The following is a 22901-nucleotide window of genomic DNA, read 5'->3' as shown; positions in this document are numbered from 1 at the left end:
GGACACACAGCCCAGTGCAGACAGTGCCCTGGAAGCTTTCCTCAGTGACTGGCATTCATTTATCTGGGTGTTTATGTGCTCTCCTCTCTGTGCCCGTGTGTGAGTTCAGATACTGAGAACTTTACCGAGGGGCTGCAGGGAGCTGCTGCCCAGGCCAGCCGTGAGCCCCAGGGCTCCGATGTGCGCTGGAAAATGGAACAGAAGCGCTGCTGGCTCCAGAGAGCAGCACCTTGTGCCACCTCTCGGAGGCATTTCAGCTCTGTTCCTCAGAAACACGGCAGCCTTCGTTCCCTGGCCCTGTGGGAGTGCTCAGGGGTGAGAACACCCCAGCAGTGCTGCAGAATTGGGCTGTGCTGCAGGGGAGCCCCCCTGTGCTGCAGATGGACAGAGGCTGAGAGGAGTGTGCAACACCTGAGGGTAAAATCAACTTACCGGAGATGAAAGTGGTCAAGAAAATCAGCATTTCTAACTGCAGAAACGTTAATAGTGCAGGTTGCAAGGGGAAAGCTGAGTGGAAAATAAACACTCAATAAATGTGTGTAAGGTGTTCAGGTGTGCCCGTTGTGATAACCCCGTGTGGCTCCAGCCCCAGAGGTGCCCCGGGATGTTCCTCTGACCCCAGCACTGCTGCACAGGCCTGGGGAGCCAGCACTGCTAAAGACAACCTCTAATAATTAATGATGGATGCAGCCAACAGCGTGTGAGTTCCTGTGGGGATTGGGAACTCTGTTGATTAACAAAGAGGAGTCTCTGGAGGAAGAAGCCTTAATTACAAAAGCTTTCTTTCCATTCTGGCCTGACGCAGAGAGGGGCGGCAGCTTTTAACTGGGGCTCAGCCTTAAAACAGTGCCCCAGTGTGCTTTGCATTTGTTTTGCAGAACTGTTAAAGCTGGTACTTAAATCCCTAAAAATGGAGGGAAAAAAGAATTGTTTGTGTAGAGCCGATAGCGAGGGTAAGTTCCATAAAATGTTAATTATCTTATTTGCTGCCAGTTTGTGCAGCCTTAATTACAAACACTGGAAAAGAGGAACAAATGAACTGCATGGAAATGGTGAATTAGATGTGGCACAGAGAGAAGTTACTGGTGGTTTTTTGGGGGGATAATTTAGATTTCTCTGTGGTTTGCTAAAGCCATACAGGCAGGAGTGAAGCAGGGATATCCAGCTGTAAGAAAGAGCAGCTTGGGTTGAGGGCAAAAGGAAAGTGAATGTTGAGCACTTGGCCAGTCCTGTGCTTAATAAGGATGGATAAGCCTGTCCAGTAGGCCTGGGTTGGAATTGTGAAGGAATTTCAGTGGCTGTCAGTGTTGGAGCTGCTCACAGAGTTGGAGATAATCGACACAATTGTCCTTCCCACTCAGGATTGATCTAGGCCAATTTATAAATCTTCTGTCCCTTTGTTTCCCCACGCCATAAAGCTTCAAAAGGATGTGCTGGGACTTAATTTGTAAAACTCCATTGGCTTTGTCATCACATGGATGATGCTGTACAGTGGTGGAGTGTTGCTGTGTTATTGCAGATAACGTTTGTTTTCAAGGAGAGATTATTTACATCCAGCTGATGTGTTCCTGTCCTTTTTCCCCCCTGACTTTGCAGACCCTGCACTGACTCTTTCCTCTCACAGTGATTCCATTACTCATCCATTATGTGGAAGAATTAGGAGTTAAGGGCAGGTACATTTCTCCTGGGGCAATTGCAGGGGTGTGACCTGTGTGTTTAGGTGACATGCACAGTGAAATTATTCTAGTATTTTCGCTGCTTGAGGAACTTGGGAGTGAAATCTTCAGGCTCCAAGCTTATTTTAGCACTCCCAGGAGTACCCCAGTTCTCTCAGGACCTGTGGCAGCTCTTCAGACAGAATCTGCATTTGTAGGAGAGAGGAGCTCCCTCTTCCTTCCCCTGGTGAGCGGAGGACTAAGCAGGGTACCTGTACTCATTTAGCAGAAACAATTAGAAAACATAAAGCTCTATCTGACTGCAGGTTTTTTCCACAACAAAATGAAATCCAGAAGCTGCAGATGGAGCCTCGGCTGGGTTCCCAGGAAATTCTGTGACTGTTCCTGTGTCGGGAGTAAATTGACAGCATAAAACCCAAGGAGTCAGCCTGGGTTTGTCACACACCTGTCTCCTCTTTGGATTCCCACTTGCCCAGCCTGTTTGCCAGGAGTTTCAAATAAAAACATGAAACCAGGGAGCTTAACCTTGCTGTGTGCAGGGCAGGGAAACAGTGGGGGGCAGCCAATCTCCCAGAACTGGAGGTGGAATTCTTAGCAGGGGCCATGGAGACAGGGCTGTGCTGCCATCCAGGAGATAACAAATGGCCAGAGGAACTGCAAGGTAAAATGGCTGTCCGTCTAAAATCTGCCAGGGAACTGAGACCTGCAGGGCATTCCTTAGACAGCATCCCACGATTTTTTAATGGGGTTTTTTGTAGTGTTAAGTAAAATATTGCTTGATTTTTAAAAGCCTCTCTTAAAACCTCAGTAATGTGTTTGAATATGCAGGATTCCTGTGCACCCAAGGTGGACATTAATCAGTGCTACTGAACAAGCTGCTGAGACTTACTGCTTAATTAGAGCATGTGCAAACCTATTTGTCATGGCTGGCAGAGGCACGGAGCCCGAGCTTCACGCTGGAGCCATGGCCCAGTTTGGCTGTGGAGCTGCACACAGCTGCTCCTCTCGGCCCTGCTGCGTGTGTGCAGCCCTTCAGCTTGCTGAGAGCAAGGCAAGAGTTCCAGCTTTTCTCTCTCTGGCTATGGATTCATAAGAAGAACCAGCCATAGGGTCAGTAAGGCTGGAAAAGCCCTCCAGGATCACGGAGTCTGAGCTTTAGCCCAGCCCTGCTGCGGTCCCCACCGAGGTGTGTCCCCAAGTGCCACATGCACCTGTCTGGGGAGCACCTGCAGGGATGGGGATTCCAGCCCTGCCCTGGGCAGCCCCTTCTGTTTGCAGCTCTGGGCTGGGAGATGGAAGGGATGGGTATTTTCAGTTCTGTCTCCTCTCAGTGCCTGGCGATACCCCAGGTTATCCTGTGAAGCTTGAGCAGCCGGACTGACCCTGCTCTGTACTGGGGGTGTGTTCACACATGCCTTGATCCAAACCCGTGCTCCTGATCCTGCCCTGGAGCAGGTGCTGGGACCCAGCCTGTGCCAGGGGATCCAGTGGAGAAGGGGAGCACTGGAGACTGGCTTTGCTGCAGGACTTTACAAGAGTATTAGCTAACTTGAGTTGACTTAATAAAATCTTGAAGCATTCCAGAAAGATTGTGAATTCATTAAGGCCACAGCTGGACAATCTGTTCCCCTCTGCCATGGCTGGTTACAGCCATTGAGGAGTGCCGTCATTTACCTTTTCTCTTTCATTACTGCAAAGCTATTCCCCTCCCCCATGATGTTTTTTTTCCCTGGCAGAGCTCGGCTCTGGGGAAATTAAACAGCAATTATTGTGTTTGCTCACTGTGTTATACCCTAACAGATACTTGAAGGGAAGTTGATGTGTGTGTGTGATTGGCTTGCACAGGAGCTGTGCTGCTGCAGGGCTGTCAGAACCTTCCCGGCCGAGGATGCACACCCAGCCTTAATCCTTTGTTTACCCAGGGCAAGACTAAACACAAACACGGGGCACAGCTGGCTTGAGGATTTTACATTTGAAAACTGTACAAGTAGACAAGATAAGGAGAGCAGGGCTTGCTGAGGGTGTGCGGGTAGAGGGGCTGCTCTGGTGGGGTGATGTACCTGGGGGAAGGCTTGAGCTGCAAGAACACCCAGGTGAGAGTGGGCAGGTGAGAGGTGCCCCTGGCAAGGACAGTCCCCTGTCCCAGCAGCAGGGCTGGCTTAGAGAGCTGGGAATGGCAGAGAAACCTCCCCACTGTGAGCTCCTGCAAGGGGAACCTGAGCCTTCTCTGCAAAAATAATCTGCAGGACCGAGCTGAAAGGAGATGAAGTGTGACTTTTTTATCTGCACCTACAACGTGGGGTGAAGTGGCCTTGGCAGGAGGAGGCAGGAGACTTGAGTCGTGAGCTCGGGATGCATTTCAGAATTGGTGAAAGCTGAACTGGTGTTTTTAGTGAGGAACATAGTCCCCTCTGCCTTGTGAAACTTGGGAATGACGGTGTTCTCAGGGAAATGTGGCACTGAAAGCCTGAATAATGCTTCTCATTTTGCTTTGTGTGTGTTTGGGACAGATACTCAGATGTTAATGTGGAAATGTGGAGTTGTGTGTGCAGGAAACAAGAGGCGCTGGTGTCTCAAGTGGAGGTGAGGCTGCTGTGAGCAGGAAGGGAGCCGAGTCCTGGAAGGGAAAGGAATCTTCTCCCCACACCAGTGGAAAAGAAGCTGGGCCTTGGAGTCAGTTTGGGAGGGCATCTTCTGTGAATGTGGCACATTACAATCACCCTAGAGGTTTCACCCTTCTCAATTAAGGCATAAGTTATATCTCATTAGAGGAGTGGCACTCCCCCCTGAGCTGGGCCAGCTCAGCACACGAGGGATGGCTCAGGATGTTTTAACTCGCCTTTATTGTGTGTTGTAGCAATAGCCAGCCTGCACAGAGCACCCAGAGTAGAGGACAGGCTGTTGGCAGGGCCGGCCTGGCCCCGATGATGCTCTGGTACCCACAAAAAGAGCTTTGGAGCAGCTGGCCCAGGCCTCCCCGGGCTGGCAGGGCAGCTCAGGGATGTGGGATGTGCTGACTGCGAGACCTTGTGGTGAGGTGAGGTGAGATCACAGGAACAAAACGATCATTACAGGCCATTCATGTCACAGCGTTCATGCCTCTCTGTTTGCTTGCAAGCAAAACCAGCAGCTAATTTGCAAGGCAGCCTTTTGTCCCAGGGCCTTTGATCAATGCTGGCCTGTGTTAATGTTTCAGGAGGCTATTGATTTCTGCAGCAGCTTTTGTTCCTGAATTTATGTGCCCCGGCTTTCAGCAGCACGCACTGTGCATGTTTGATTAAAGCTCATTTGACTTCCTTGGAAGCTGTTTTTGCTCCCTGTTTGGGGAACCAAAGCTTGCCTGACTTAGTCCTTTGTGCTCGGGCTTGTGCCACCCATGCAGCCGCCAGGCTGGTGGCTCTGATGCTGCCAGGCTGAGCCCATCCTGAAGCTCATCCTCGGGCAGGCAGTGCCATCCTGGGGGTCCAGGTGCCCGAGATCTTGTGTGGGATTCTTGGAGTGGGGTACCTGTGTAACGCTGTCTTCTGTGTGTGCTCCCCCTCTGCCTTCCCTCTTTCTCCCGGAGCCCTGAACTGAGTGCTGCACTTGTGCAGTCTGACCGTGAACTGCAAGTACAGAATATTCTTCAGGTCTTCAATCTGTCTGGATTTCGTAGCTGGGGTAAAACTGGTTGTTGAATAAATAGCCTTTGACTTCATCTTTATTCGTTGCAGTTGTGACTGCACTTCTGAGAGAGTCTCAGTGGGAAAAAAAGCATTATGGTCATGATGTTGGCATTTTCTATAAATATCCACCATTTCTTTTTTAAAGTTTGGTTTATGATCTGCATGTATAAGTTGTTAAACTTCCCTTGGGACCCGATGGCTTTGCAATGTGTAAATGGAGCTCTAATAGGTTCCCATTCCCTGTTTTATGACGGAAGGAGAACAGATTGGTTTGTACTCTGCTGTTGCCATGTGTCAGAGGACACATTAATTCACTGACATAAAGACATGGGATTTACTGACTTGCTCCTTGGTGCTGACACCTCAGATTTGATACAAATTAATTTATAGGTAAAAAATGAAAGGTTTCATTTGCAAGAGACTTTCTGCCCATGCAGAACATCGCAAAAGCCTCCCTGCAGAGCCCAGCCTGGCTCCTTGCACAGCCATGTCCCCAAGTGGACAAACAGCTGGCCTGGGTGGACTTTGAGCCCACTTAAGGGGCTCAAGGAAATGGCATTTCTAAAGCAAACATGTGCAGGGAGCAGGCAGGAGCAGAGCAGTGTGCTGGGCTCAGAACTCCTGCCCAGTTTGCCGTGGCTTGTGTGCTCATCACCAGCCAGCTCCAGATTCTCTGCAGGAAACAAACACATTTTTAATATTTTCAGTAGGGCTTTCGTCCTTCAGAATCAAGAATTGCAGGTAACGTTTTGCCCACTTGCTCCTCCTCACCAACCATCACTCTTGAATATGTGTTATTTTAATATGTAATACACAAACATAGTTCAGGTCCATGGTGGGGATCAGCAGCCCAGTCTGTGGCAGCACAGATTAAAAATGATCTGTTCTGCCTGATGCCTGAAAGCACCGTTGTGGTCATGTTCTTTCTTCTGGGGTTTCTATTTTTAAATTAGGCACTGGTAAAATTCTTAAGTGTCTTAAATGTCAGCAGTTAATGTCTAGAACAACATCCTCCCTTTGTCTTTGGAGTGTTTCAGTGGTGCAGGTATTGGTTGCGCCTGTAATTGCTTGTTTGGGGCCCTGGGGAGGGCTTGGATTGAGGCTGGGTCGTTGCTGGAGTTAACTCCTGCTCTGCCCGGAGCAGGGGCTGCAGGATTTCCCCTCCGAGGCAGCAGGCTGAGGTTATTTGATCACATAAAACACAGTTCAAAGAAACCCTTTTTGTGGGCAATTCAGGTATGTTTGTTCTGATGTTGATTTTTTTCAAGGGGCTGGTTAGAACTTCTCCGTTTTTCTCTTGCAACTTGAAAGCAACAACACCTTTTACCTTAGAGGCAGACAAGTCGCCAGGAAATGATGGGGTTTCAAAGTAAGAGAAAAGAGATTAAAACCACATGCTGTTCTTTGGTTCAGCGTCGCATCCGCAGGTTTGAATGGCAGCTGCTGCACTTCCTGAATGTAAGCCAGATTCATTATGCTGTGAAATTATCACTCATTTCTCTAGGTGTGCTCTTTTAACTGCTTAATTAATTTAGATGTGGGTATATATATTCAAATTAAAACACGATTTAGTGTGGTAGGGCTGTGTTATGGTTATAGACTTGTTGTTGGACGTGTTTTTGCTCAAACTTCCAGCTCCTTACACGGGAATATTGAGCAATACCTGTCGGTGGAATGTTGGTTGACAAAATGGCAGAGTGTGCTTGGGCTGAGGCCTGTTCTGTGTGTGGACAGCAGGAGCTGTGGTAGGTTTGGGGTGGATGTCAGAGCTCAGCAGAGGTGTCAGAGGATGCTGACAGTGACACAAGGGCACCCTCTTCCGAAGCACTGCCCACCAGCAGCATCCAGGTGGAGGCTGGCTCCTGGTGCTTCCCAACCTCTTTCCTTTCCTAGGAGAGGAGTGAAAAAACATTTATTTACTTATTTTCCTCCTCTGCAAAAGCAAGCAAAAAATAATGAGAGGGTTTTTTATGTGTCTTACCTAAATAGTTATTTTTCTGGCTGAAATGCATCACGATTCTTCCTGGAAAAATCTCTTTGTGCATGCAGAGAGCCAGGGGAGGCAGAAAGCTGACGAGCCAGCTTTGCATGTCCCTCTAAGATGCGTGTTCTGTGTTTGCAGGGAGAGCTGATCACCTTCTATTACTACTGGAAGAAGACCCCCGAGGCGGCGAGCTCGCGCGCGCACCGGCGGCACCGGCGCCAGGCCGTGTTCCGCAGGATCAAAACCCGCACGGCCTCCACGCCGGTCAACACCCCCTCCAGACCCCCCTCCAGCGAGTTCTGTGAGTGCAGCCTGGGAGCTGGGCACTTAGATCCGTGCAGATGAGGGAGCAGCAGCCCTGGAACGGGGGCACTGCGAGGAAACGCAGTTCAGGCAGCTGCCCTCTCCGTTCCTGCCCCGTTCTGCTGGAATGTGGAAGGTGGCTTTGATCAGTGCTTTGTGCAGTCCTTAAACGTAAAAGCATCCTGTAAGGATGGAAATACTGCCCTGGGATTGAATTTCCCTGCTCTTTTTCTTGGTGTTGTGTTGTATTTTCTCCAGGCTTATTACAGTAATGGGAATTGGAGAACACAGAAGGAAGGAAGGCAGGCAGGCCTCCGTGCCTTTGGAAGGAAGTCCCTTCCATCCTTCTGGGTGACCCCAACCTTCTGCTGGAGCTCAGGACTGTCCTAGGGGGTCTTGGAGGAATATTGGCCTTGACTGGAGCAGAAGTGTCTAAAGCAGGAGCAGTTCTAAAGCAGTGCTGTGCTGCACTGCACAGAGTCCATATGGGGGCAGAAGCCTTTGTCCATGTGGGAAAGGTTTGTTACCCTGTGAGGGTTAAGTCTTTCTAAAGCCACATGCCTTGTAGAGAAGAGGGGCTGTGGAAGGCCGATTGGCAGATGTAGAAATGAAGGTGGGCAGGTGGAGGATGTGGTGAGCAGGCAGGACACAGAATTCTGTCCAGGGTAGAAGGGAGGGGGCAGGAAAGGGCCAGGAGCTTTTCCCTGCTGAGCTGGTAGGATTTAGTGCTGATCTCTGTGTGCACAAGGAGTGAGGATCTGGACTCCACAGCTCAATCCAAGATACTCAGTGTGTGAGAGCTTGTGGCTGGGAGGACCCATCCTTATGGATCTGACTGCAGGATGAGAATAAAAATTCATTTAGCAAAAGAAAGCAACTGCTAGCCTGGGGTCAGCTCTGCAGTCAGGGTTTGAACACCTGCAAGTATTAATGTAGGAATTACAGCAGTGGTAGCTATTAAATGTAACCCTGTGTTAATTTGAAGGGTAACAAGTTGCTGACAAATGCTGATGGCAAGTACTGGAGAATCTGTAAGCTTTAATCCATAAACTGTAACCTGCATGTATAAAACATCCTCTTGGAGCCTTTAGAAAAAGTGTTCCTGCATCAAGGCCTTCTCTTCTAATTAAAGATTTGAACAGATTTGAACAGAAGAAGCCAGAGGGCTTCCTGCTTGTGCCAAATTATAGCCCTGTTATGTTGTGAATTTATAGTGGTGGGACTAGAAAAATGCAGTGCTCTCAAAAGGGAAATATTTCCTCCTGAGGTGTTTAGAAGGTAAGATACAGCTTTTGTGATGTCTGCATATTTTGAGCAGTTTAGATGCTGCTTTTGAGCTCACAGATCTGTAATCAGCTAATTTGCCACAAAGGAAAGGGACCCTTTGCATATCCTCTTCTTCAAAACATGACATTTTTGCAGTATGAGTTTGCCACAGGTTAAAAGTTTGAGCCTTGCAGCAAGGGCAGGAAAGCTGCTGTTAGTTATCCTTTAGTACCTCTCATCCAAAAGAATCACAGTGTTTTCCAATCAGGTCCATTGTAGGTAAGCATTGATTCCTCCACCCACAAACACCTCTACTGCTGGGTAACAAAATAAAAACAGACAAGCTGCTACAGGACCTGTTCATGGAGTCTTGTAGGTTTTAAATACAGAATATCTGATTTTAAATTTGACCAGATTCTAGAGAGAAACCCCTTTTCTCTTGGAAATTGTGGGTTTGGAACACAGCCTCTTGAACTCCCCATGGATGGTATTTGAATGACAGTTTACCTGGAAATGCACCACGTGCTGAATCTGAGGTTCCAGGAGTTGTATCCCTTGCACATTTCCTGGAATCCTCCCTTAACCTGCAGAGTGATGGGGCCTGGTTTTGCTCAGTGTGAAAAATCAGAAACGATGGCTGTGTGAGGCAGGGTGGGCGTAGGGAGTCACGATCTATTTTACTTAATGCTTATTTCAGCCAAGTAGGAGGAAATAGAAAATGCTGCTGAGTGTTTATTTTCCACTTTCCTCTTTCTCCCACCCTCAGTGGACCTGAGCTCGGCCAGTGAAGATGACTTTGACAGCGAGGACAGCGAGCAGGAGCTGAAGGGCTACGCCTGCCGCCACTGCTTCACCACCAGTACGTCCCAGTCCCTGCTGGTTCTCCCTGTGCTGCTGCCTGGGGGGAGGCTGCAGCCAGCAGGAGCAGCTCCTGTGCTGGTACAGCTGTTCACAGCAGTGTGGGGGTGAATCAGCTAAAATATGCAGCGTTCCTAACAGGGTTAATCAGGCTTTGCCATTGCAAATTAATACTGCAGTGACAAAGGAGGACCCTGAGGTAGACATTTAGACAGGAATAAATCTGCATAATCCATAATCTATGTAATCAATTTGTGACATAATGAATTGGTGTTGGGCTGTGACTGTCACACACCAAACTTCCTGATGCTGCACCAAATCTCCTGTGCATCAGCCCCGTCCCTGTGGCTGTTCCTGAAGGTTGCCTGATGTTGGGGCATTTGCAGATGGAAGTGGGAGCCCCAGAATGGGGAAGGAAATAAGAGGTTCAGAGCTCGCTTCTTTTGCAGAAACCACAGCTTTGGAGAACAACAGCTGCTTGTTAGCTCCCAGGTAGAGCAGATAAGGCTTCTTTCTGTACCTCAAAGCTGTAGTTTCTTAAGCAAACAACCACAGTTTGTAAATTGAATATTGAGGATGTGCACTGGGACAGGACAAAGTTTTCCAGAGCCTTCTCCAACTTTGTTACCCATAGAAAAGCAGCAGTTTTTGTAGCTGTACCCTTTTTTCACCATTCCCTGTGTTTGTGTGGGGCTGGGGTGCTCTGTGAGTTGCTGAGCTGTTGCTTTCCTGCCCCAAGCCTCCAAGGACTGGCACCACGGCGGCCGAGAGAACATTCTGCTGTGCACGGACTGTCGCATTCACTTCAAGAAATACGGGGAGCTGCCGCCCATCGAGAAGCCCGTGGACCCCCCACCCTTTATGTTCAAGCCTGTGAAAGAGGAAGATGATGGCCTCAGTGGGAAGCATAGCATGAGGACACGGCGGAGTCGAGGCTCGGTGGGTTCCACCCTCTAATGCAGGGGGTAAAAGGAGCCAGAGCCCTGAAGTGGCTGGTTTGCCATGGGCTGTGCCTGCTCCTGCTGCATTGGTGTGTGCCAGGGGAGCTTTGCTGAGGCTGAGGCTTCTCTGGAGAAAGGAGATGGAATGTCCCTGCAAGCTGTGTTATTTCTCTATAATGAATGGCAGTGGGCTGTCATCACAGGGGGCATTGGCAGTGCATTACAGATCCTGTGCTAGTACATGTCCTCCTTCCAGCTGTATCCTGTCAGAGCTACGCCCTTGGGAGGAGCTGAAAAAAGTTAGATGCTGTTCATGTGGCCTCCTCATGTTACAGGAGTTAAAGTCTCTTCCCTACCGAGAGCTCAGCTTTGGCTCTGTGCTTGGTGTGCTCTGAGTTGTTACTCGGGTGAGGCACCAGGAGCCTTCCTTGGGCCGTGGCACTTGGGAGGGCTCTGGCAGCAGCTCTGGGTGATTTCTCTTGGAGCTGGATTTAGCTGATAGAAAGCAGCAGATAGAGGTCTTTCCTTGCTCTCCCCCTCTGTCTTTCTGAAGAGGATGATGTGTCCATGGATTCTAAATATCTCATGAGGCTCCACTCTTGGAGTTGGCTCCATTGCTTTTTTGGTAGCCAGTCCTCCAAAAAAACTGCCAAAATGGCAGGAAAACAGCATCAGTTATTGAAATGTACTCTACAGATCCCTTACATAACAGCAGGAGCACGCTGGAGCTGGGGGTTTAGCCCGTTGCCTTGTCTGCCAACAGATGGAAGATTTTAATGGAACATGGGAGTCCTCTCCTGCCTCGTGCACCCTTGTGTGTGTGTGCTGGGTATTGGAGCATCTTCCTAAATGCCATTTCTAACAGACCCTGCTAATTAAATAACCAGCACTTAGTGTTTGTGAGTACACAGATCAAGGATTTGCCTCCTTTTACATTTTGAGTCCAGTTGAGCTTTGAAGGAAGAAGCGTAGCACGGTGAAATGCTCCGGGGTTTTTGCTCGCAGGCTCTGCCAGGGGGGTGTTCTCCGTGCCCCTGCCTGGCAGAGCACTTGGAGGGGCTGGGCAGTGCTGAGCTGGGTGTGTTTTGCCCCAGATGTCGACCCTACGCAGTGGCAGGAAGAAGCAGGCAGCCAGCCCCGATGGCCGGGCCTCTCCCATCGCCGAGGACGTGCGCTCCAGCGGCCGCAACTCGCCCAGCGCCGCCAGCACCTCCAGCAACGACAGCAAGGCCGAGTCGGTGAAGAAATCCACCAAGGTAACCCCCTCCCCTCTGGGCTCTCCTGGGCAGCTACAGGAGGTCACAGGAGGCTCCCTGGCAGTGCCAGTAGGGCAGAGGTGGAGTGGTGCAGCCGAGAGCTGCTTTGTGCCAGGCCAGGGAGGGATGGGAGCAATCAAACCGCTCCGGTAGCCCCACGTAACCTCACTGCTCTCACAAGTAATCCCTCCATTTCACATGCAAATGCAAGCACAGAGCTCAGGGGACTAATGCAGATCAGAAATGCTGTATTTAAGACAAGTAGACAGTTTTGGGGATTTTTTGTAAGTAGTACTTAATCTTTGTTTACAAAGGAGTATGAACATTTAGTAATTGAGTCTGCTTCTGCTACTGTTTTTCTGGAGGTGTGTTTGCTTGATTGTTCAGAGCAAGCTGACAGTTGAGTCTGTTCAGATGAATTAAGTGCCTTTCCAAGAGAGTTCTAAAGAAACAAAGCCACATGAAGCAGGAAGACTTACCATTAAGCAGTGTAAATTGAGAAGTAGCAAGTTAAAAAAAATCATAAAAAAAAAAAAAAAAAGAGTATGGAGCAAATTTTCACATTATAAAACTGAAAACTTGGCAGAATTTGAAGTTAGGTAATTATGCGATGCACAGAGCTTTTCCAGGCCATGGGAAAAGGTAGTAATCTCAGAATAGCAATTCACTGTTGGCCCTGTATTTGAGGGGATCTAAAAATATTCCTCTCAAAATACCAAGAGTGTAGAGCAAGACTTTAGTGTAGCAGAAAGAGGCTTATCCTGTCTCCTGCAGAAATTCTGGCTCCATCTTGCACCAGTTAATAACTGGTGTTGGTCTCTGTTAGAAGGGTGACCTGGGCCAGTTGATCTGTTGTGAGTTCCTGGTGGACTTGGTCCTGCCCAGTTCTGTTTAAAATTTCTCTTCATATGAGAAATGCTTTATGCACTTTTCCTTTTTCCTACCAGCTGGATGTGTATCGGATTGCTCTTAAGTACTGACTATGTCAACTCCTGAGTTCTGCTGCTCCTTAATTTGTGTTAAATAGGGTGGCACTGGCCTACACTCAATTTACTTTTGCATTTACACCACTGGTAACTGTTCTGCTTCCTTTGTGGCAGAAGATAAAAGAAGAGGTGTCTTCTCCTCTCAAGAACTCCAAGAGGCAGCGGGAAAAGGCAGCATCTGACACGGAAGAACCTGACAGGTCCAATGCCAAAAAATCCAAAACTCAAGTGAGTCCCACAGAGGAGTATTTCCTCTTAGGAGAGTGGTTTGAGGTGGGGAGGGGGTGCAAATCTGGTAACAAACTGAAAACATTAAATCAATTTAAGCCACAGCAAATTGTAACATAATCTGTGGCTGGAAAGCAACCAATGTTATAATGTGTTCCTTCTGCTGGAAACAGTGGAGTGATAAGGAGTAAGTCCAGAAGTTGGGGTTTTTTCTTTGTTTTAATATTAATATCAACCGTATAGGAGTACACTGGATTGTTCTCCACTGCTTTCCTCCATTTTTTCTTTAACTTAAATTTGGGTTCTTGTCTTCTGTGACAAGTTAGAAGGACCACCATTGGAGCTGTCACAAGACAAATCTTTTCCATTGCTGGTCACCCTCATAGTGAAGAACTGTTTTGCTATGTTCAGTATTTCAGTTGCCCCTGGGTGCTGTGGAAGGATCCTGGGGGACCTGGGAATTCCAGTGTCTTTGCACTTCCCTTGGATATTCGTGTTCCTGGTTTGGGCCCCAGGAGGGTCAAAGGGTACCTGCACAGCACGTGTGTCAGAGCCCATCCTGTGGCACAGCGGGAATGTCCTGGTGTGCTTTTCTCAGGCACAGTGGTCACTGTTGCCTCTCCCCACAGGAGATCAGCAGGCCCAACTCCCCCTCGGAGGGCGAGGGCGAAGGCGAGAGCTCCGACAGCCGCAGCGTCAACGACGAGGGGAGCAGCGACCCCAAGGACATCGACCAGGACAACCGCAGCACGTCCCCCAGCATCCCCAGCCCCCAGGACAATGAGAGCGACTCGGATTCCTCCGCTCAGCAGCAAGTGCTGCAGGCGCAGCCCCAGGTGCTGCAGGCCCCGAGCGGCTCTGCCCAGGCCGCCGCTCCCACCCCGCCGGCGCCGGCCCCGCTGCCGGCGCTGCCGCCCGCGTCCAGCGCCGCCCCGGCCCCCGCGCAGGTGTCGCCGCCTGCAGCGCAGCCCTCGGGCCAGCCCCAGCCCCCCGGCGCTCACTCACACATCCAGCAGGCCCCGGCGCTGCACCCGCAGAGGCTCCCGTCCCCCCACCCTCCCCTGCAGCCCCTGAGCGCGCCCCAGAGCCAGCCCCCGGCCGCCCCGGCGCAGCCCCATGCGCAGCCCCCGCTGCACGGCCAGGCCCAGCCGGCCCCTCACGGCCTGCAGGCGCAGCCGCTGCTGCCCCACGCCGGCCCTGCCCAGCCCTTCTCCCTGCCCGCTCAGTCGGCTCAGTCTCAGGTGCCCCTCCAGACTCAGGCCCCGTCGCACTCGCACTCGGGCCTGCAGGTGACGCAGCCCGTGCTGCCCGGCACGACCTCGCTGCAGCCGGCGCAGCCCCCGCGCGAGCAGCCGCTGCCGCCCGCCCCCATGGCCATGCCTCACATCAAACCTCCCCCCACCACCCCCATCCCGCAGCTCCCCGCTGCTCCGGCCCACAAGCACCCTCCCCATCTCTCTGGGCCCTCTCCGTTCTCCATGAACTCCAACTTGCCTCCGCCGCCCGCGCTGAAGCCTCTGAGCTCGCTCTCGACTCACCACCCTCCATCCGCACACCCTCCTCCCCTGCAGCTGATGCCTCAGAGCCAACCACTGCAGTCCTCGCAAGCCCAGCCTCCTGTTCTGACCCAGAGCCAGAGCCTTCCCCCTCCTGCCAGTCACCCCCCCTCTGGACTCCATCAGGTTTCCTCCCAGCCCCCCTTCTCTCAGCACCCCTTTGTGCCCGGGGGCCCCCCTTCCATCACGCCTCCTTCGTGCCCCTCCACTTCCACGCCGCCCACCGTGCCTGGCATCCCTCTTCAGACCCCCATCTCCACGTCAGCAGCTTCTAGTGGGACCGTGCCCGTGGTGACAGCCTGCACGCTGCCACCCATCCAGATCAAGGAGGAGGTCCCAGATGAAGCTGAGGAGCCGGAGAGCCCTCCACCTCCACCCCGGAGTCCATCCCCAGAGCCCACCGTGGTGGATATCCCAAGCCACGCCAGTCAGTCAGCCAGGTACGGAGCTGTGCTCTGCTTTCCTTGCTTTTATACTGCCTGTGGGCCGATATGGTACTGTTAATTTTCTCCTGGCTTTCTGGGAAGCTGGTAGTGTTTGAATGTAGAATGATAATAGTTTAAGCATACAGCTCTCAAATCCCACACTCCTGCACCTTTGCCAGGGCTGAGCTCTTTCTCTTGTGTTCCTTTCAGGTTCTATAAGCACCTTGACCGTGGCTACAATTCATGCTCCAGGGCAGACCTGTACTTCATGCCTCTGGCAGGATCCAAACTGGCCAAGAAGAGAGAAGAGGCCATCGAAAAGGCCAAAAGGGAAGCAGAGCAGAAAGCCAGGGAAGAGAGGGAAAGAGAAAAAGAAAAAGAGAAGGAAAGAGAGAGGGAGCGTGAGCGTGAGAGAGAAGCGGAAAGAGCTGCGGTAGGTCCTGTTCTGGCTCGGAGCTGGGTAAGGGAATTTTGCCACAGCAAAATGGCTGGATCTGACCTGGGTGATGATTGCAGGCTGCAGATTCCCAGGAGCACTTTAATCCTGTCAGGGGTCTCTGAGCACGGTTCTGTGTGGACTGAAATCCAGTCCATACATCTGAGCACCTCCTGACCTGCCAGGGACTGTTTTCTCCTTGAAGGAAATGGAGAGTTTCTGCCCCTGGTCTGGTTCTTTGGGAAGCCAGAGCAGCTGGGCAGGACTGGGCCAAGAGCTGACATTGACCTTGCAGTAGGAGAGCACTGTGCAGGTACAGTGAGTGCCTTTGTGCCGCCGTGCAGGCACACGAGTGGTCTCCTGGAACAGGGGCTGGAGGCAGAGGGGAGCTGTGTGTGCGTGTGAGGTGCTCTAAGCTCTGTGTTGACCTGAGATTCTCTCCCCGTTGTGTGCAGCAGAAGGTGTCCAGCTCCTCCCACGAGGGCCGTCTCGGCGAGTCCCAGCTCAGCGGGCCAGCCCACATGAGGCCTTCCTTCGAGCCCCCCCCGACCACCATCGCGGCCGTGCCCCCCTACATCGGGCCGGACACGCCGGCGCTACGGACGCTGAGCGAGTACGCGCGGCCCCACGTCATGTCCCCGACCAACCGCAACCACCCCTTCTTCGTGCCCCTCAACCCCACGGACCCGCTGCTGGCCTACCACATGCCCGGCCTCTACAACGTGGACCCCACCATCCGGGAGCGGGAGCTGCGCGAGCGGGAGATCCGGGAGCGCGAGATCCGGGAGCGGGAGCTGCGCGAGAGGATGAAGCCTGGCTTCGAGGTGAAGCCCCCGGAGCTGGACGCGCTGCACCCGGCCACCAACCCCATGGAGCATTTCGCCAGGCACGGGGCACTGACTATCCCACCCACGGCGGGGCCTCACCCCTTCGCCTCCTTCCACCCGGGGCTGAACCCCCTGGAGAGGGAGAGACTGGCACTGGCGGGGCCGCAGCTGCGGCCGGAGATGAGCTACCCGGACAGGCTGGCGGCCGAGCGCATCCACGCCGAGCGCATGGCCTCGCTCACCAACGACCCCCTGGCGCGGCTGCAGATGTTCAACGTCACCCCCCACCACCACCAACACTCACACATACACTCGCATCTACACCTACACCAGCAGGACCCCCTACACCAAGGTGAGCCCTGGGAGCTGGGCACTTGCGTAGGGAACAGCTCGGAACGGGCCCGCTCTGACCCTGGAACTCAAACAGCAAAATCCCTGCCTTCGTGTCTGTGTTGTGGAAGGCTGTGATAGCCAAAATGCAGTTACTTTTTGTGGGAGTGATGCAGGGTGGTAGCACCACAGTGATCTTCCTTCAGACTCTCACTGTGAAAGGTTTGCTGGTTGGTTAAGTACTGCTGTCCTAGAGCAGCACCTTACAGTTGTAATAATTAATAGTCTCTCAAATGAATCTGTGCCCAGTTCTGCAGCAAGATACATGGTTACTGCTCCAGAGGTCTGGAGTCCTGGAGATGAGGCACTTAGAAATCTTGACATTCTCTGGTGACAGACTGGAGAGAGCCAGGCACCAGGTGCTGCAGCTGCCAAGTGAGGGGTGGGGAGAAAAGTGAGAGTACTTAAAATGCAGGTTCTGGTGTGTGGCTAGTAATGCAGTGTTTGTGCAAGCAGATGTAGCGTTCTTTGCCCTGGAGCAGTGTCCATTAAATGTGCTGGGATGCCCACTTTTGGAGCTGGAGGGAATGTGAGTGCTGTTGCAGAACCCAGATTGAACAGCAAGGAAAGCAGCAGGGTGCTGTGAGGTTCTCAAGGGCTGGGGGTGTGCAGGCAGGAGTGGCAGTGCTGGATGTATCAGCGTTCCTGAAGCTGCTGAGGTTCACTGCAGAGTTCACAGATGGGCTCAGCTGCAGGTTTGCAAACCCCCTTCGGCAGAGGAAGCGGGACTTAGGCCACGTCTGTACAAGGATTCTGTTGCCAGGTGAGGCAGTCACTGAGCCCCTCTGTGCAGGTAGGTCTGGATGCTCCCCAGGTGCTTGTTCTGGACAAAAACACAGCTTGTACATTGTCCCTCCCAGTCCAGAGAGAGGCTGCTGCAGACACAGCCAAGTCAATTCACTGCCAAGTCTGTGTGTTTGAGAAGTAATTTGGCTTTGTGCTCTGCCAGGTTCAAACACAGTGAGGGGCTCTTGGGAGGTTCTTGCTCCAAGTGGCTCCTCCGGTGCTCAAGGCTGTTATAACCCCTGTGTCTCCTTGGATTGGGGATGAACAGGGGGTGAAATGACTCCACATTTCTGCTGTGCACCAGCTGAGGGAAGTGCTCTGGCTTTGTGTTCCTCTGCAGTCCCCAGGCAGCTGATGGACGCTTTCTCTCCTTCTCTCTCAGGCTCAGCAGGACCTGTTCATCCACTGGTGGATCCTTTAGCAGCTGGACCCCACCTGGCACGTTTTCCCTACCCACCTGGGACCATCCCAAACCCATTGCTAGGGCAGCCACCTCACGAGCATGAAATGCTCCGACATCCAGTCTTTGGTGAGAGCATTTTATGGTCCTTTGCAAAGGTTGGCTTTGATCTGAAATGTCTTCTATTGTGGGCTTCAGCATTTCTCAGCGGGGGGAGTTGAGCTGTGATTTGGGCGGTTGTGGTGCTTGGTTGGGCGGAACAAGAAGCAAACAAGAGTGTGAAAGTGGTCCCTGTCCCCAGGTACTCCCTACCCTCGGGATCTGCCTGGTGCCATTCCACCTCCCATGTCAGCAGCCCACCAGCTGCAGGCCATGCACGCCCAGTCCGCAGAGCTGCAAAGACTGGCAATGGAGCAGCAGTGGTTGCACGGGCACCCTCACATGCACGGCGGGCACCTACCCAGTCAGGAAGATTATTACAGGTGAGACTGGAATCAAGGCTTTTGGGGACCTGGGAATTCCATCATATTTCTCCACATTCCTTCCTTTTTCCTCTGAATTTTTGCCTCTCTTGCTGTGTGCTGAGACCTAATGCAGTTGCAGGTGAAGTTGTGCTGAGACCTGGTTTGGGCAGGTGGGAAGTGAGGTCCAAATTTCTGGCTCAGGATGAGAGTAGTTGAGTGTCCTATTGCAGCATCCCCTCTGATTGGGGATTTTATTGGGATATTCAGTGCAATTTCTGCTTCCACACCTCTTTCTCTTCCTTGAGAACTGCAGGGGAGGGTGGGCAGAGCTTTATGGAGGAGAACAGAACGTGGAGGAATTCAGTAAATCCTGAGGAATGACTGAGGGCAGTAGGAAATCGAAGTGTGGAATTGCAGGGGTCCAGTAGTGCAGCCTGAGAATGCCTGGAGGAATCACGGGGCTGCTTCTCCTGGGAATGCTCGGGGCGGGGGGGTGACACTGGAGGGGTTCTCTGGCCTGCCTGTGTGACACCAGCCCGGTTCCAGCCTGGCAGGGACTGTCACATGTCCCATCTGCAGGGCTGGCACTGGTGACCGTGCCCACGGGTGGGTTCCCTGTGCTGGGGGTGGTGCCCAGAGCTCCCAAGCTGCAGCCCTGTTCCCTGCAGGGCTGAGCAGGAGGGCAGAGCAGTCTCCTGTGTCTGACACCTCCTTTGTTGTGTTAAAATGAGTTTTCTTTCTCTTGCAGTCGACTGAAAAAAGAAGGCGACAAACAGTTGTAATAAATTATTTATTTGTAACGCTGGCTATGGAAACCCCAGTCCTTGGGAAGGAGTGGAACATTTTTACATACAAGAAGAGCTACAAAAGGAAAAGAATATCTTATAAAGATTTCTTTATATATTTAAAACAGAAGCAACCACCCAACAAGTAGAGACTTATCAGCATAGTGTTCATTTGTAGAGAAGATTTCTCAAGACTGGTGTGGGTCTCCCTGCATGAAAACGTATTCAGAAGCCTATTGGAAATACAGGACCGTGTGGAATATTCAGAGAACTTCCTGCAATCTTGGTTTTTTTTTTCTTTTCTTTTCTTTTCTTACTAGTTTGTTTTCAGTAGGTGCTAGAATCAGGTTCACAACACAAGTCACTGTGCGTGAAGGGACACTCAATGCATCTATAGGTAACTAAAAAAAAAAACAAGGATTGCAAGTAGGTGACATAACAAGCTCTGAATCCAAGTGCTATAATAATAAAAAATCTACTTTTATTTTAATACATTGTAGGAAATCTTCATAATTTTAAAGAGAGCTCAGTTCTGCAGCATGGCTTTTTAAGTCTGTAAATAACTTTTTTTGGGTAGAGGGGAGAAACAAAACAAAACAAACTCCAGAAACGTTTATCTTGATTTTCAGTAACATCACAAATTGTGAATTCCTACCTGGTATTGACAGAATACAGAGTTGATTTTTTAATAAAATATATATATATAATTATCCCTTTAATTAAAGGGAGTGATGGGTATCAATAATTTCAAATGGGTAAAAGCTTGAAATTTGGTTTGATATCAACAATAAGCATTAAAGGGATTTGCAGGGATAATGTTGCAAATGACTGTTTCTGTTCTTGGTTTTTTGGTTGGTTTGGTTGTTTGGGGGTTTTTGTTCGTGTTCCATCTCTCTGTTCTGCAGCTGATTTTGTTGAGTTGGGTTTCTCAGCAGCTCAGATGTCCCTTGGACCCCACTGGCCCTTTTGATGCCACCTTCAACAGTTCATTTTCAGTGTGGCCATAAAACACTTCTTTCCTGTGACCTTTTGAAACTTAATCTAGCTCCGTTGGGTTTAGACTTTGGGCAGAAAGTTCAGAGAAATAATAGTTCTAAAAATCTCTTTTTAAAGATGTTCCATGGCTCAGACTAGTGCAGCCAGAATTTTGTATGCCTGTGCGTACTTTGGGAGGACGTGCTTTTCCTGGCCTCCTGTTTGATTAAATTCTTAAGAAAAGTGGACTTGGCAACTTGGTGTTCATAAAGTTGTGTTGCGAAGACCAGTCTTGTTTTTCTCTTTGAGTGTTTTAAGTTTGGGTTTTTAATAAGCAAAAACTGTTCAACTGCCACCAGTGTTGTGTCCTTCAGGAACTGACTGCTCTGGGATGAGCGGGATCCATGGACAGTGACATTTACTGCCTCCCAACCCCACAGTCCCTGCAGGGTAACTCCTGTTGGCTGCTTTCACCAGGATGGGGAGAGGAGAGGAATACACAGTGAGCATTAATGGAGACAGCTCTGCTTACGAGGCAGATTTTTAAAGGTTTTTTTCCCCTTTTTTGCCACAGTTTTTCTTTGCTGGAGCAGAGGGTGATGTGACCAATGGACATCTGAACCTGCTGGTCATTTTTTCTGCTGGTGCACAACTCCCCCCATTCTCTTCTCTCCACTCACGAGTGCTCTCTCTGCTGTTGTAGCCTGTTCAGTGTGATGGTTGTGTCCTAGGACTGTACTGAGCCACTCTGATAAAGTTGTAGTTAATCAGCTGCAGGCACACAGTGCTCGTCCACCTCCTGCTGCTCAGCCCAGAGCTGCTGGCAGACAGTTCACCAGTTAAAAATGTCCTAGGCCCACCAAGGCAAGAGTAGAGGGGAGAGCAGGGGATTTTTCAGCTGATTTTCCCTTTTTCCTGTGCTCCGCTGCAGATTGCTCAGTGCTGTGATGTTTAATCAGTCCTGCAGTGATTAACTCTGGGTGAAGGTGTTGAGAGGAGCAGGTTGTGTTTCTCAGGTGGGGAACCACGAGGTCCAACCCTCAGAATGGAGGGAGGTGAAGTCCTTGTCCATGGCTGTGGGCAGTGATGGGGGACAGGGTTTCCTTATGGAACAGGGATTGTTTTTGCTCACGGCTGAGCAGCCAGGCGGATGCGCCTGCTCAGCAGAGAGTGCCTCAGTTTGTTTTAAAGGTCTCATCAGGCACATTTCAGTTCAATCTCTCCCCTCCTTTTGTTTCACCATGTGGAATTGGGGAGTTTTGGAGACTTCAGCCACTTCAGCCGTTTTTTCTGACCCTTTTCTTGCTGTTTTTTAGCCGTAGTTCTTCAGAAAAAGGAAAAGCTAATTCCCTCCAGTGGTCCTCTCTGTATTCCTTATTTTTCAGCTGAAGTTGCAGTCTGTTCTAAAGCTGTTCATTGATATTTTTTTTCCCCAGAAGTGCATTCTAATAATTTATGGGAGCTTTTTTGTTCACATCATTCAGCAAATAAGCACTGAATTCTTCCATTTTAGCCCAGTGATTAACTACAACTTTACCTGCGGTGGCTTCTGAAGCCATCTCGGTGTTAAAAAAAACAACCCAGACCTTTTGATTTTCTTTCAAGAAATCTCTCTTATTTTTCCTCTGTTCCAAAAGTTTAAATTTTGCTTTAGTGTTTTTGAAACGTCTCTCTTGTTCTATGTCGTCATGGTTGAGCTTGTTTCACTGCACCGTTAAAGCAGAGTGTACATTCTGACTGCTACATTTATATATATCTTGAAGCTTAATGTATATATGAGTAGTTTGCCATGGGATAACACAGTGTAAACAGAGTAGAAACCCAGAAATCGTGACTTCTGTGTTCTCTCCATTTGAGTATTTTGTAATTTTTTTGAAATATTTGTGGACATAAATAAAACCAAGCTACACTACAGCAGCCAGGTTTTGCCTGCAAGTGAAATGTGTCTCTTGATTGTTGTTAGTGGGAGAGGAGCTACTTTCACCTGTGACAGTGTGGGGTGCTGGCATGGCCACCTTGTCTGGTTCAAACCTGTCTTTTCTTTATTTTTTTCCCCTCTTTGAGATAATTTTGTTCCTAATACACAGTACACAAACACCAACACCATGTTCAGTCCCAGTTCTGTGTCCTTGAGTCACGTTGCTGCTCTGCTGCTCAATTTTCAGTCTAATACACTGTGTATACCCCAGTAGCTGCATTTTTGGGAATTGTTTTTCCTGAGAGATGTTATTTGTGCCAGTAGGATCGTGTTGAACACAACTGATCCAGCGCTGGCAAGAGCTGCCTTCCCACGGGGTAATTGCAGAGAGGGAGATGCACAGCAACTCATTGTCTGCTCATTGTCTTCTGGAAAGCTGAAATGTGCCTTGGAATTCCATCAGGTTACGTTTGTGTCCACTGGTGGCTCACACTGCAGTGTGAGTGTGACTGGAGAGCGTTCCAAAACCCAGGGCAGTGCTGGGATGGCACAGAGAGCTGTGCAGAACAAATGTTTGGTCAGAAGGGAGGTGGGAAGGTTCCTTCTCGGTCTGGTTTGTGCTGTGTGATTTTTCAGAAATAGATGCTTTTTAATTGTTAATTGTAATGGTTGCTCTGAGCACAGGGAGAGGAGTGTCCTGTTGCTGGAGGGAGCTCGGGGCAGGCAGACAAGGTTTCATGACAAATGGCATGAGAGGCTGCTCTATTTATACCCCG

General features: G+C 50.4%; 1 protein-coding gene across 15 annotated transcripts in view; it reads left to right on the top strand.

Moving 5' to 3' along the window:
• Positions 1–22124, top strand: part of RERE (arginine-glutamic acid dipeptide repeats) — a 177078-nt gene extending 154954 nt beyond the window's left edge. For 6 of the 15 annotated variants that reach the window (XM_086860193.1, XM_086860192.1, XM_086860203.1 and 3 more), the window contains 11 exons: positions 7464–7626; positions 9661–9753; positions 10492–10691; positions 11788–11949; positions 13050–13163; positions 13793–15159; positions 15355–15577; positions 16036–16759; positions 17966–18112; positions 18285–18465; positions 19196–22124. In XM_086860193.1, the coding sequence (XP_086716319.1) occupies positions 7464–7626; positions 9661–9753; positions 10492–10691; positions 11788–11949; positions 13050–13163; positions 13793–15159; positions 15355–15577; positions 16036–16759; positions 17966–18112; positions 18285–18465; positions 19196–19229 (3408 nt within the window). In that variant the 3' untranslated portion in view covers positions 19230–22124. The remainder of the gene's footprint in view (positions 1–7463; positions 7627–9660; positions 9754–10491; positions 10692–11787; positions 11950–13049; positions 13164–13792; positions 15160–15354; positions 15578–16035; positions 16760–17965; positions 18113–18284; positions 18466–19195) is intronic. The other 9 variants (XM_086860198.1, XM_086860196.1, XM_086860204.1 and 6 more) reach the window with 3 other exon arrangements.
• The last annotated feature ends 777 nt before the right edge of the window (positions 22125–22901 follow it).

The sequence above is a fragment of the Cyanistes caeruleus genome, chromosome 22 (assembly GCF_971803275.1).
Source record: "Cyanistes caeruleus chromosome 22, bCyaCae1.hap1.1, whole genome shotgun sequence".
Lineage (NCBI taxonomy): Eukaryota > Metazoa > Chordata > Aves > Passeriformes > Paridae > Cyanistes > Cyanistes caeruleus.
The sequence above is the reverse complement of the archived record's forward strand: the minus strand, read 5'-3'. Positions and strand labels throughout refer to the sequence as shown.